At 45.1% G+C, this 14,453-nt stretch overlaps 1 protein-coding gene across 4 annotated transcripts in view; it reads right to left on the bottom strand.

Moving 5' to 3' along the window:
• The window catches only part of LOC139234866 (dihydropyrimidinase-related protein 1-like), a 64,895-nt gene extending 50,742 nt beyond the window's left edge, over positions 1-14,153 (bottom strand). For 2 of the 4 annotated variants that reach the window (XM_070865672.1, XM_070865652.1), the window contains exon 1: positions 13,788-14,153. In XM_070865672.1, the coding sequence (XP_070721773.1) occupies positions 13,788-14,153 (366 nt within the window). The remainder of the gene's footprint in view (positions 1-13,787) is intronic. The other 2 variants (XM_070865662.1, XM_070865681.1) reach the window with 1 other exon arrangement.
• Positions 14,154-14,453: the final 300 nt, after the last annotated feature.

Below are 14,453 nucleotides of genomic sequence, written 5' to 3'. Positions count from 1 at the left end.
GTCTTACGGATGTTTAGCGTAAGGCCCATGCTTTCGTATGCCTCAGTGAAGGTGTTGACGATGGCTTGGAGTTCGGCCTCTGAGTGTGCACAGACGCAAGCATCGTCACGTACTGTAGTTTGATGACAGAGGGTGGGACAGCCTTGGATCTAGCAGGTTCCCATTGGTCCTATAGTTTAGTTCCACTCCAGCGGGGAGCTTGTTGATAGTGAGATGGAGCATTGCAGCAAGGAAGATCGAGAAGAGCATTGGTGTGATGACACAGCCCTGCCTGACCCCGGTCCGGACGTGGATTGGGACTGTGGTGGATCCGTTGGTCAGGATCACGGTTTGCATGTCTTCGTGGAGCAGGCGAAGGATGGTGACAAACAGCCGAAACGGAGGAGGACGCTAACCATAGTCCCTCACGGTTGACAGTATCAAAGGCCTTTTTGAGGTCAAAGAAGGCCATGTACAAGGGTTGGTGCTGTTCCCTCCATTTCTCTTGTAGTTGTAGCACAGTGAAGAGCCGTTGTACCCCTTAGTTGACAGAATCCGCAGTGCGACTCTGGGAGGAGCTCTTCAGCTACAGGGAGAAGACGGTTGAGGAGGATTCTTGTGATGACTTTTCCAGTGGCCAACAGCAGGGGGATTCCTCAGTAGTTGCCACAGTCGGACTTGGCCCCCTTTTTGAAGATGGTCACGATTACGGCATCTCTGAGTTCTTCTGGCATGCCCTTCTCCTTCCAGATAAGAGAGATGAGGTCATGCATTCATGCCAATAGTGCTTCTCCACCATACTTTAGAACCATATTAAATTCAGACAACCTCATGTAGATCAACTTTAGCATTTAATGTACTTATTGGACCTTTCAGTGGCAAGTTCTTAATTAACTGGGCTTTCCAAAAAACAACAACTTGCATTTATATTGCGCCTTTAATTTGGTAAAACATCCCAAGGTGCTTCACAGCAGTGTTATAAGACAAAACAAATAAATTTGTCACCGAGCCACATGAGAAGTTACAGCAGATGACCAAAAGCTTGGTCAAAGAGGTAGGTTTTAAAGAGCATCTTAAATGAGGAAACAGCGGTAGAGAGGCGGAGAGGTTTAAGGAGGGAGTTCCAGAGCTTAGGGTCCAGGCAACTCCACGGCCACCAATGGTTGAGGAGTTATAATCAGGGATGCTCAAGAGGGCAGAATTAGAGGAGTGCCAGCATCTCGGGGGGTTGTGAGGCTGGAGGAGATTACAGAGATAGGGAGTGGTGAGGCCATGGAGCGATTTGTAAACAAGGATGAGAATTTTGTAAGATGTTGATGACCTCAAGTTCACATAGGTTGTGGGAGGCCAGTCAGGTCTTGGTCCAGTGGCAAGGATTAACCAAGACGACTGGAAACCTGCTGTGCTGCACGGACCTAGCGTGCACACATATCGCAGTGTGGCTGGCCTGTGATGCCCCTGGGCCCTCGGCTCTTCTGGGCCCCGTACCCTCATCTGTTGCACCTCCGCCACGATCTCTCGCCACTCATCCGCCCCCAACCTTCCCACTCCTCTGTACCTGGGCCCTGCCGATGTTCCTGCCCACGCTCCAAAGTGGCAACCAGGGTTTTGATGATATCACCCAGTCGCCCATCTCAAAATCGGCACACACTTGAGCTGGAGCGGCTCACCACTTCAGTCTGGAGTTAACAAGGGCATGGATGAGGTTTTCAGCAGCAGATGAGCTGAGGCAGGGGCAGAGACAAGCAATTTACAGAGGTGGAAATAGGCAGTTTTAGTTATGCCGAGGATATGTGGCCGGAAGCTCATTTCAGGGTCAAATATTACAGTTAGGTGTCATGCACAGCCATATAGGGAACATTCCATAAGCACGTATAACTGGGATTTCTGCATTCGTGCAACTTTTTGTTGGATGAAGGGCATGAAGTGCCCTTAAAGAACGTGCTTCAGCTTTAACCACAAAGGAACCTACAGCAGAGGTGTCCAAACTACAATTTGTGGACTACATGTGGCCCCTGAATCCAAACGACTCAGTGCTATTTGTGGCTTTACTTACTGAGTGATATAACTTACTTGAATTTTCTGGAGTTATGGACAGTGCTGTTACCTCATTGATGGATAAATTTGAAATCAGAACATGAAGTTCTATTATATATTTTTTTATTCATTGTTGCCCATCCCTAATTGTTCTTGAGAAGTGGGTGGTGAGCCGTCTTCTTGAACCGTTGCAGTCTGTGTGAAGGTACTCCCACAGTACTGTTACAGAGGGAGTTCCAGGATTTTGACCCAGCAACGGTGAAGGAACAGCAATATATTTCCAAGTCAGAATGGTGTGTGACTTGGAGGGGAACATGGAGGTGATGGTGTTCCCATGCACCTGCTGCCCTGGTCATTCTAGGTGATAGATGTCACGGGTTTGGGAGGTGCTTTCGAAGAAGCCTTGGCGAGTTGCTGTAGTGCATCTTGTAGCTGGTACACACTGCAGACATGCTGCATCAGTGGTGAAGGGAGTGAATGTTTAAGGGGGTGCCATTCAAGTGGGCTGTTTTGTCCTGGATGGTGTCAAGCTTCCTGAGTTTTGTTGGAGCTGCACTCATTCAGGCAAGTGAAGAGTATTCCATCATACTCCTGACTTATGCCTTGAAGATGGTGGAAAGGCTTTGGGGAGTCAGGTGCACTCACTGCAGAATACCAGCCTCTGACCTGTTCTTGTAGCCACAGTATCTATGTGGCCGGTCCAGTTAAGTTTCTGGTAAATGGTGACTCCCCAGGATGTTGATGGCGTGGGAATCGGTGATGGAAATGCCATTGAATGTCAAGGGGCAGTGGTTAGACTCTCTCTTGTTGGAGATGGTCATTGCTTGACACTTGTGTGGTGTGAATGTTACTTGCCACTTATCAGCCTAAGCCCGAATGTCATCCAGGTCTTGCTGCATGCGGATATGGGCTGCTTCATTTTCTGAGGAGTAGCGGATGGAACTGAACACTGTGCAATCATCAACGAACATCCTCCACCTTATGATGAAGCAGCTGAAGATGTTTGGGCCTAGGACACTGCCCTGAGGAACTCCTGGGGCTGAGATGATTGACCTCCAAAAACTATAACCATTTTCCTTTATGCTAGTTATGACTCCAACCAGTGGAGTTTTTTCCCACTGATTCCCATTGACTTCAATTTTACTAGAGCTCCATGATGCCACACTTGGTCAAATGCTGCCTTGATGTCAAGGACTGTCACTCTCATCTCATCTCTGGAATTCAGCTCTTTTGTCCTTGTTCTGACCAAGGCTGTAATGAGGTCTGGAGCCAAGTGGTTCTGGTGGAACACAAACTGAGCATCGATGAGCAGGTTATTGGTGAATAAGTGCTGCCTGACAACACCTTCCATCACTTTGCTGATGATTCAGAGTAGTCTGATGGGGTGGTAATTGGCCAAATTGGATGAGTCCTGCTTTATGTGGCCAGGACATACCTGGGCAATTTTTCTCATTGTCAAATAGATGCCAGTGTTGTAACTGTACTGGAACAGCTTGGCTAGAGATGCGGCCAGTTCTGGAGCACAAGTCTTCAGCACGACAGCTAGGATGTTGTCGTGGCCCATAGCCTTTGCTGTATCCAGTGCACTCTTGACATTTCTTGATATCACGTGGAGTGAATCAAATTGGCCGAAGACTGGCTTCTGTGATTTTGGGGCTCTCAAGCAGAGGCCAAGGTGAATCATCCACGAGGCACTTCTGGCTGAAGATGGTTGCGAACAATTCAGCCTTGTCTTTTGCACTCATGTAATGAGCTCCGCCTTCATTGAGGATGGGGATGTTCATGGAGTCTCTTCCAGTATATCAGCAACTTGAGACTAATAGAAATTTGGATTTTATAATTATGCGGTATATTCAACAATCCTATGTTCCCAGCAAGTAACTGCACTCAAAGAGAATTCAGAGCATCAGGGTTACATGCCTGACCCACGCTCTCTTCAAATGTGCTTCCCGTCGGTAGCATACAATTGATGGATTTAACCTTGTATGTGACCTGCAGTTAAGTGGCCTACAAAGTCAAAAAGTTTGGACCTACCCAACTAAATTTTCACACATAAGTATTTTTTTTTAGTATCTATGAATGCGACTAACAATTAGCAGTACAGTAGTACTAGTTGGATGGCGTGGGCTAACCCTGTCTAGGAATGGTGTCAATGCTGGCAAACCCCATTTTGTGTAGGTTTTCATACATCCAGAGAAGACTTTCAAATCCAAGTTGCAGCAGGGGTAGGACAGTTTGTTGGTAGCAGCACCATTACCGCAGCTATTGTTGCCAAATATACTCTGCAACTATAATGTGCATTGTGCCTGCAGTGCATTTTTTGCAAGGCTTGTGAATTTACAAATGAATTTAGCTGATGATACTCAATTCAGCTGTGTTTTTTTAACTTTAGTGGTGGATCATGTAATTTTTTTTAGCATACTAATAAATGTGATATGAAAATAATCATCCGTTCTGAATATGGAAGAATAGAAATCTGCAGGATTATTGTCAAAAATAATTAAACTTTTTTTGTCAATATATAGAACATATAGCCAAGAGTAACAAAACAGTAATTAAAAAGAGACCGAGACAGCATCCTACAACTTGAGAATAAGTTGTCAGAATTCATTACTTCTTGGTACTTCTTAGTGTTACTATTGGCCTGGAGCAGCAGACTTCTCTTGTATCATTATTTTTCACGTTATTGCTGTTGTAACAATTGATAATTAAAAATTAGCAAAGCAGATGTTCCAATGATTAATATTCACACATTTCCCAGGAGAGTATAAGGTAATTAAGTTTGCAATTCCAGAGGAAACTCATGAGGTAATTAAAAAGTTAGTTTATGTAATAGGTTGCCCCTGTGATTCTGGTTTCAGTGACCAGTGCTTCCAAAATGGTGAGATTCTTCAGTTGGGATTCAGTTGGGTGTTACATCATGAGTTATTTGGAGTGTTATTCAGTCAACTCCATGCTGTCATAAAAGCACCATCACATAAATATGACTCTAGTTGCCCATTTTTGATTAGCTATGAGGCGTGAAGAGTTTTGCGGATTCAAACATTTGGTTCATAATTTCAATAAGCAATAGAATATCTCATCACCATAAAGATAAGTTAGTCTAGCCAGCTGCTAATGGCAATGAAAGGTACTGCGACAGAATAACCGAAAGATGGTGACTGCACTGCACATATTCCAATGAAATGAGTAATACTGTAATAATCAAAGCCAACATCACCAGTTATCCATCCCAAAGGCTGGTCTTTGCAACCACCTCAAAATGTCCATTCAAAACATCAGGGACTGCCACTCAGAAAATGTATTCATCTCTATGTGGCCATATCCCTATCTCAATTCTCCTTTTGTTACTTATGTGCCTATAGAATACTTTATTATTTATTTTATGTTCTTTGATATTTTCATTTCTTATTTTCTCTTCACCTTCCTAAATGGCTTTTAACCACCATCGTGAGCTCATCATATTCCCTTTTGCAGGATGTCTTGTGCCAAATGTTTTGGTACTGCCATTTTCTTCGTATATCCACAGTATTGGTACAATGGCTTTTCCTATGGAAATGCCCCTTTGCTTATACTTTTTGGAGGTGGAGCAATGGAGAGACGCCAGGCTGGTTAGGCTGCACCAGAAGCAGTCTGCATCCCATTTGCCAGCACGCTCCCACACACACACTCAGAGGAACAGGTGCAACTATTTGGCAATGAGCATGCAGAACAGGCTAGGCAGGCTCTGAATCAGCAGACCGTTAGATGGAGAGCTATGCTTTCCTGCAATGACAGCTAATAGGCATCATAGAGTTGTATCCTCAAGTCCTCTTCTTCAGCCCCTGTCCAGGCATGCACAATGCTGTCCTCTAGGCATGGTACTCTAGACTACTAAATAAGCCTTGCTACCTTTTTATTCTGCACCAGATTCACTTAGCAGCTGTCAAACAGGGGATTGGAGTGTTTCACTGTCCCATTGCTTGGCCGCAAAACCAATGTCCTGCCTTCACATTTATTGGGTCATTCACGGTATTTTTGCCAGGCATTTCTGTTACTCAAACAGCTTTTGCAAAGACTGAAATATATATTATGAATATTTTAGCTAACCTTGTGGATTGTACCAATATTTTTACCCCCATATACTTTTAAGTAGCTGCCTCCCTTTAAATGTACTTATCACCTTTTATAAAAGATGATTACATGCAATTTCCCACCCGGCTTCTTACACCAATATGGGACAGAGCTCCCTCATACTGCGTAAGTGAGACTGACCCAAAGAATCAGGTGTAGTCAGCATATTAATGATCAGAAGAGTGTTAGTTTGACTAATGCCTGATGGAAATGGCAGAATCATCGGTGCTGCTGAAGAGAGAGGTCGAGAGCATGCATGTGATGGCACATGGCGTTCAGCATGGATCTCAGGATGCGGCGAGTGCAATGGTTCGAAGAATGCTGAATATCTCGGAGATATCTGTAATTGATCTAATGATTCTGCCATTTCCATTTACACCCTATCTAGGCTCATCTATTGTTTCTTAACTTGTCCCATTACCATCTCCTTTTGCCTTGCACCATCATCCTTTTATCTCTTAATCTCTTCTGCCTTCCACCCTATCCCTTTTGTTCTTTCCACCCCACCCGCTTTCCCAGCCCTTACACTTGCTTAAAAACCTGTTACATCTCTAATATTTTCCAGTTCTGACGAAGAGTCATCGACCTGAAACGTTAACTCTGTTTCTCTCTCCACAGATGCTGGCTGACCTGTTGAGTATTTCCAGCATTTTCTGTTTTTATTTCTTGTTTATTGTGGACTTTGTCAAATTCTGATATAAAATGACCTATGACATGCCACATATGGTCTACAGTTCACTCACGAAACACATCTTTCAAAAACAGCATTTATATGTTAACTAAATGTCACAAGGTGCTTCAGAGGCAGAAGGATAAAAATTATCACCAAGTCAAAGAAGGAGGTATTAGGAAGTTTCAGCAAAAGCTTGGTCAAAGAGGTAGGCTGTAAGGAAGGTCTTAAAGTACAAGAGGGATTTGAAGAGGCAGAGGCATTTAGGGAGGGAATTCCCGCACTAACAGCCTAGGCAGCTGAAGGCACGGCCACCAATGGTGGGACAAAGGGAGTGGAGGATGTACATGTGACCAATCAGACGAATGAAGAGTTTGGGGCGAGGGGTGGACAAGGGATGAAGCCATGAAGGAATTTAAACATAAGGATAAGAATTTTAATTCTGAGGTATTGGGGGACCGGATGCCAATGTAGGTCATGGAGGACAGGGGTGATGGTGAGCAGAACTTGGTGCAGCATAGAATGTGGGCAGCAGAATCATGACAAGCTGAAGTTTGCAGAGTGTGGAGGATCGAATGCCGTCTAGGAGAGCATTAGAATAGTCAGAATTTGATGTCATACAGGCATAGATGAGGGTTTCAACGGCAGATGGGCTGAGGTGGGGGCTGAGGCAGACAATGTTATATAGGTGGAAGTTGGCATCCTTTGTGATGGAGAGGATTTAGGGTCAGAATCTCAGCTTGGGTCAAATAGGATGCTGAGGTTGTTGCGAGTTGCAGGAGAGATGGGCACAGATCTGGAAGGCAACGACACATACAAGGGCTTTGGAGAAGAAAAGGAGGTTGGAGATAGGGTGGTGCTTTGCAAGGAAATCTGGATCACAGGTGGTATTTTTGAGCAGGGAGGTGATTTTGGCAGTTTTGAAAGGGAAGAGGGTAATGCCTGAGGAGAGGGAACCATTTACAATGCCAGCTAGCATGGGGGCCAGGAAGGAAAGCAGAGTTTAGTGGTCAGCAGTTTAGTAGGAATGGAAGCCTCCCTGGTGAAGTGCGAATCACCACTGACGCCTGGGAGACCCTGGCCTGAAGACCGCTCTAGGTGGAGAAAGTGCATCCAGCACGGCGTAGAGCTCTTCGAATCTCAACGCTGCGAGCGTGAAGAGGTCAGGCGCAGGCAGCAGAAGGAGCGTATGGTAAATCAGTCCCACCCCCCCCTTCCCCCGACGAATATCTGTCCCATTTGTGAGAGGGTCTGTGGCTCTCGTGTTGGACTGTTCAGGCACCAAAGAACTCACTTTAGGAGTGGAAGCAAGTCTTCCTCGATTCCGAAGGACTGCCTATGATGAGGAATGGAGGACCAAAGGATTTGCAAGGGAATAAAAGATGGAAGTAGGTTGCAGAGATTTGAAGATGAGGATGTGGATTTTAAATTACATGCATTTGGGTGGTGTGCAAGGACAAGCGTGATGGGCAATCAGCACATATTGAAGGACAGTATATGGGTGGCTGAGTTCAGATAAGCTGGAGTTTATGCAGGATGGATGCTGAGAGGCTATCAAGGAGGGCACTGGAAAAATCAAGTCCAGAGGTGCCAAAAGCATGGATGAGGATTTCAGATGCAGTGAGGCTGAAGTAAGGGTGGAGATGAGCAACGTCGCAGAAGTGTAAGTAAGTAGTCCTGGTAATAGATATAATGTGGGAGTTTGAAACTCAGCTCTGGATTGAACAGGATGTCAAGGCTTTCTACTGCCTGGTTCAGCCTGAGAAAGTGGCTGAGAGAGGGATGATGTCAGAGAGATTGGAGTTTATGCAGGGGCTGAAATAGATAGCTTTGATCTTCTGATGTTTATGTATAATTTTATTTTAATATAATCATGACCTGATGTTACACAGGCAGTCTGGCAACACAAAAAGAGATGGTTGTCATCAGATACATGTAGAAGCTGATTATGTGCCTTTGAATGATGTCACTGAAGGGTAGCATGTAAATAGGGAACAGGAGTGGGCCATGGATAGATCCTTGGGGGTTCCCGGAAGTTAGTGTGAGGAGTTGAGAAGAGAAGCCATTGTGGAAAATAGGCTTATTGAGTTCAAATGTAGAAACAGAAGTAGGCCATTCAGCCCCTCAAGCCTGTTCTGCCATTTAATTAGATCAAAGCTGATGATCATGGTATCCCTCGATACCTTACTGACCATATATCTATCCATCTCAGTATTGAAAGCTTCAATTGACCCAACATTGTGGAGAGAGAGTTCCCGATTTCACATTTTGTGAAAAAGTGCTTCCTGATTTCACTCCTAAAAAGCCTAGCTCTAATTTTAAGCCTGTTTCCCCTTGTTCTGGATTACCCCAGCGAAGGAAATAATTAAAAAAATAATTTTAAACACTTCAATTAGATCATCCCTCAACCTTCCAAATTCAAGGGAACACAAGCCAAGTTTATGCAAAAGGGCCTCATAATGTAATCCTTTACACCACAGTATCATTCTGAAGAGTCTGTGCTATAATAGAACTACTGCCAGGGCAGTCTTGTGGAGCTAGATAACGAAGAAGAGGCAATGGATGATGAGGTGGTTGAAAGCTGTGGAAAGATCATAGACGACGAGGAATCTCAATGCACCATGGTCACAGTTACAAATGATACAATTCAGGACTTTAGCCGGGGAAGCTGGTGCTATGAGCAGGGAAGCAGACTGAAAGGATTCAAACAGGGCGTTTTGAAAGAGCTGGGTGGCGACAACACATTCGAGGACCTTGCAGAAGAATGTAAATTTAGACATGGAATTATAACTGGAGAAGACAGGTAGCTCAAAAGTGTTTTTTCTGAGAGGGTATTTAAAGGGAAAAGGATAATGTCTGAGCAAAAGGAAGCATTAACAATGTTAGCTAGCATGGGGCTAGGAGGGGTAGTTAAGTGATCAGGAGTTAAGTTATAGTTTGGTTCAGCATTTTGGACACACAAATTATAAATTATATTACATTCTCCAATTGCTGCATCTTCTTAAAGGTTCTTGAATGCATCGCCATCTAACTCTATAGCCCCCCTCCTACCATGCCCTCTTCAAGATCTTCTATTTGCTCTCTGACCCAGCTACAGCCCGAAGCCAGCCATCATCAAAGCGCCATGGTGCGTTACCCCTCCTCAATCTCTCTATAGCCTCTAATCCTTGATCACACCATGCTCCTGCATCAACTATCCTTCATAACATTATTGCTACCTGTTCCAATACAGCTAGCATACCTCCTTTAGTAGCTTCCCCTCCCTTGCCCACAAAGTTAACTTTAGTGTGCCCCAACGTTCCATCTTTAGTCCAAATTTCTCATCTATATGCTACTGTTTGACAACATTATCCACAAGTGTGGGGGTCAGAATCTGTATGTATGCTGCTGAAATTTAATTTTTGTCTTCCCACCATCAACTTCAATTCCACAGCTGTTTCTGTGCAGTTCAGCTGTTTGGGGCTACAACTTTCTGAAGCTCAATATTGACAAGACCAAAGACATTCTGTTTGGCTCTTGCTAGAAACCACGCACCTTAACCTTGAATCCCATTCTCCACGCTGGTTGCTTGCTTAAGAGTCTGACAGTGTACAGCCTTGTTAGACTCTGTTATAGCAAAACTGCTGACTTCACCTCAGAATATCATCCATCGCTGTCCCTACCTCACTTTCCATGTTGCCGAAACCCTCACCTTGCCTTTGTCACCTTCAGGTACAACTTTCCAAAACGCTCCTCACTGGCCTCCCAAGTTCCACCTCACATAAAATCAATCTCATCTCAAACTCCAAATTATCCCAAATTAAGTCCCACTCAGCTATCACCTGATGTCTTTGTTTCCAAATCACTCTGAGGTTGCTCTTCACCCTAAATCTGCAACTATCTCTCACCCTACACACCTGCTCTTCCAACTCGGGTCTACTCTATAACCCACTCTATGCTCCACCATTGGTACAGGATCATTCAGCCAATTTTGCCCGAACATTGTGGAATTTTCTTTCAAATCCCCTCTCCTTACTGTACTTCTTACCATCTAGAAACGCCTCCTCAAAAACAAACTAACCCAAACCTTCCTTTTTGTTAAGCATCTTGCTGCATGTCAATACAGTAAAGGTGTTATATCAGTTTAGGTTTGAATGCTGATGTTAGAAATAAAGATAGTTTTGAGGGCATGTTACAAGACCAAACCACAATTGTAGAGCTGGGGATGACTTGCAATTTCCTCTTCCAGTTTATGGTACAGTATTATCATTCATTAATCCATTTCTAGCCTTTGTATATGTCTCAAACTGAATACTGTGCCCTAATGATGCCGTATCATTGCGGTATCAGAACAAACGACATCGTTGGATTTGAGAAGGGCGTTACCCCAGCTGTGAAACCTCCAGCCTTAACACCATACATCTATCCATTGTCCCATCTCAAATTCTAAACTTCAGTAACCATATTCATCAATCTTGATTGCGCATAAAGTCTATATACTCAGATCATATTTACAATGTCCCTCAAAGAAATAGCTGTAATACACAATTCTTGGTGACAGCACCACTGTTTGCCCTGGTCAATAACCAAATTGTATTATCAGACGGAAGAGACATTTTGTTCTTCCGTCTGAGCTGGAACTGATCCAAATGACCGAGTCCTGACACACTGTGCTATGCAATTTCATATCAAGGAATTCTCCACGCACCAAAGAAGGGAGTCTCTCTCGCAACCTATCAAAGAGCCCTGCAGGCTTGCCGGCATACGCGAATGGTAATCACTGTAGTGTAATCTAATGTTCTGTAACTAATGGGACCATTACTTGAAAGAAATATTTTATTAAATAAAAATGAGCATAACACAATGTAAATATCCAAATTAATTTCTTCCATAAAATCCAACAGTTTATGTAATTACGGTTTGACCCTCAAGGTGTGTCTCAATGATGGCGTTTGCTGCTTTGAAGATTTTTTTTGTCTAGGTCGAACCCATCCGTCCCTCCCATTTAAAAAAAAACATTTGGTTCCCACAATCTTGCATTTACTCTCCATTCGCGCGAACAAACGCCCAGGGTCGTAAAATACATTAGCACATTGTGTCCTTATTCTGTGATTTGATTTCATGAAATGACTCCCTCTGATTAAATCGGGCGCGTTTCCCAATATATCCAGGAGCCCGGACAACCGCCTTTGGAGCCCGATGTGTGTTATTGATGGTGCATATAAACAATCGATCCCCAAGTCTGGAGAGGCCAGAACAGCCCCACCCCCGAGATTGTCTGAAGCCTTTCCTGCACTCAATTGCCACCAAAAGAATCTCTTTAACATGTGTATATATATAGTTGATTATCAATTCCGACTAGAATCAGCAATATGATGGTCTGGAATTTCAAAAATAAATAAAAGCTTGTGCTACAGATTGTGGGATCCGTTTTAAACTGGGGGCCATCCCGCTCCTCGCCGCCATAACGACAGCTTTTCTCCAGCCACACGCCCGTTCGTATAGTTGCTGCGATCAAACCAGCCCCTCTGGATAAACCTTCCCTCCCCCCCGCCCTCACAAAGCACCGGCATGGGACACACACACATTTAACCACACACTGACCAGGCACACTGGGACTCTGGCGCGACATTCTCTCCAGAAAGAGCAAGAGCTTACCGTTGTGCGGTGCATATCCTGGCCGTCTTGATAGGACATGTTTGCCTGTACTTTATTGTGAGAGCAGAGGAGGAAAGAGCAGCTTTCCACCTTTAAGCTGGGTTGGCAATCGTTGCCGTAATACTCGTCCCCTTTGGAAAAATATATTTATTTGTGGATTTAATTTTTTTTTTGGTGTGTGTGTTTTGTGCGCGGCTTGTAAGAGATGTCAGTCCTGCAGCCGTCCAGAGGGAGTTGGGTAGAATAGCTCCTTCTAGAGGCTGCCAGCCGAATGGAGCCTGTTCTTCACCTCAGGAAGCACTTTCACTGAACAGGCAGGGAACTGCTGCACGCTGATGCGATACAGCAGCACCAGTGTTCTCTACTTGACTCAATGGGTCACCCAAAACAGGGTGACTGCACCACTCGCTTCATTGACTAGCTAGTGGGGAAATGTCTCTTAAACCCCCTCCTCTCCCTCAATTGAACGGAGTCTCCAATGAACCCATCCTGTGAGAATGGGACCGGCACGCTGTCTTGTAGTACCAAGTCAGGTCACTCGCCTTGAAACACGAATGGTCCTGAACTAAGATAAAACGAGATATCAAGCGTCCCAGACGCTGAAAGCCGAGGTTTTCTTCAGTCTTAAAGTTGAATTTATTGATGGTCTCTTTGTTTGAATGTTGCTCGAATGAAGGGGGGCGAGAAAATATCACGGGCCAGTAGAGGGGAAAAACTCCCCCCCCCCCCCCATCTTATGAACTATTGAGTCTTTTGTATAAAGACACGTGCGAGGACGAAGCGGGGGCTGGCGGTGCAGGCAGACAATGCTCCTGTGGAGGCAGCAAGAGTGGGGTGGGCAATTTTTTAAAAAAATGGATGCTCATCTCCAATGCACCAACCCCCGGGGTCTCAGCATAGTTTGCAGCATGAATCTGTCACAGCCAGCACTGCAGGACTGCGGCGCTGCCCCCTCCCACGGGTAGCTTTCACTGAACCAGTGCTGTTTGGGCTGATCCCACATCAATGAACAGCGAACAAAAGAATCAGTCTAGATGTGAAAGGAGGACATTTCCAACCAGAAATGGATTTATTAACCCCCTCCCCCCGCCCCTACACACACACACATATTCCTTTATAAACCACCCTAAAGCCCATTACTTTGAAACAACTTAATTGGAAATAAAAGTGTTTTAAAATGAGAACTGTCCCACCATGTGTCAAAACTGGATTGGGTAGAAAATGTTGTGAATTGCTAAACTGGGAAAAAAAAGTTAACTTTTTTTCAATGTGTGGGTTGCGGGGCGTGTGTGTGTGTGTGGGGGGGGGGGGTGGTGATGATAAATGATGGTGGTGGAGGTTCGGCGTGTACCTTGCCTTGCTCCTGGAGCAGTTCCTTGCCGGTCGCAGGTTTGATCTGAAGCGGGGCCCTCTCCTCCCTCTCGCTGGGAGAGCTGATCACCGAGCCGGAGATCTCACTGATATCGCTGGCGGTTTCGCTCAGCCCGTCCGACTCCGGGGACAAGATATCGTGTCTGCTGGCGCTCCTGGACGCCCTGGAGCTGCGGCGGCCCACGCTGTACGCGTCGAAGTCTATTGTCTTGCTCTCATAGGCACCTTCCACGGTGCAGAACATGCCCCCGTATTTCTGCCGGGGAGTCTGAGCCGTGGTGCCCGGTCTGGCCAGGTACACCGGCAGATCGTCTTCCTTGTTCCAGTTCCTCTTACCCTCAGCCATGCTTTTGTTTTAAATTCCCGGGCAGTCTCTGAGAAAGAGAGAGAAGGGGGTAGGGTGATGGCTCTTGTTCTCACTCAACTCTCTTGTCACACTTTCACACACAGGCAAAAAAATGCAAACCAGTGGACCCCAGCCAGGATCTGGCGAGTCAATGAGTCTGGTGGCAGATTTCACCCAAAGCCTCTGACACGGAAGTAATAGCGTCGGCAGAAATGCAAAGAGAAGTGTCGCTGTTGGTTCAGCAAAAAAAAAAGATATATTTTTGGTCGTTCCTTCCTTTTGAGGAGGGGCCTTGGAATG

The sequence above is a fragment of the Pristiophorus japonicus genome, chromosome 2, assembly GCF_044704955.1.
Source record: "Pristiophorus japonicus isolate sPriJap1 chromosome 2, sPriJap1.hap1, whole genome shotgun sequence".
Taxonomy (NCBI): domain Eukaryota; kingdom Metazoa; phylum Chordata; class Chondrichthyes; family Pristiophoridae; genus Pristiophorus; species Pristiophorus japonicus.
This window is presented reverse-complemented; position numbering and strand designations above follow the sequence as displayed.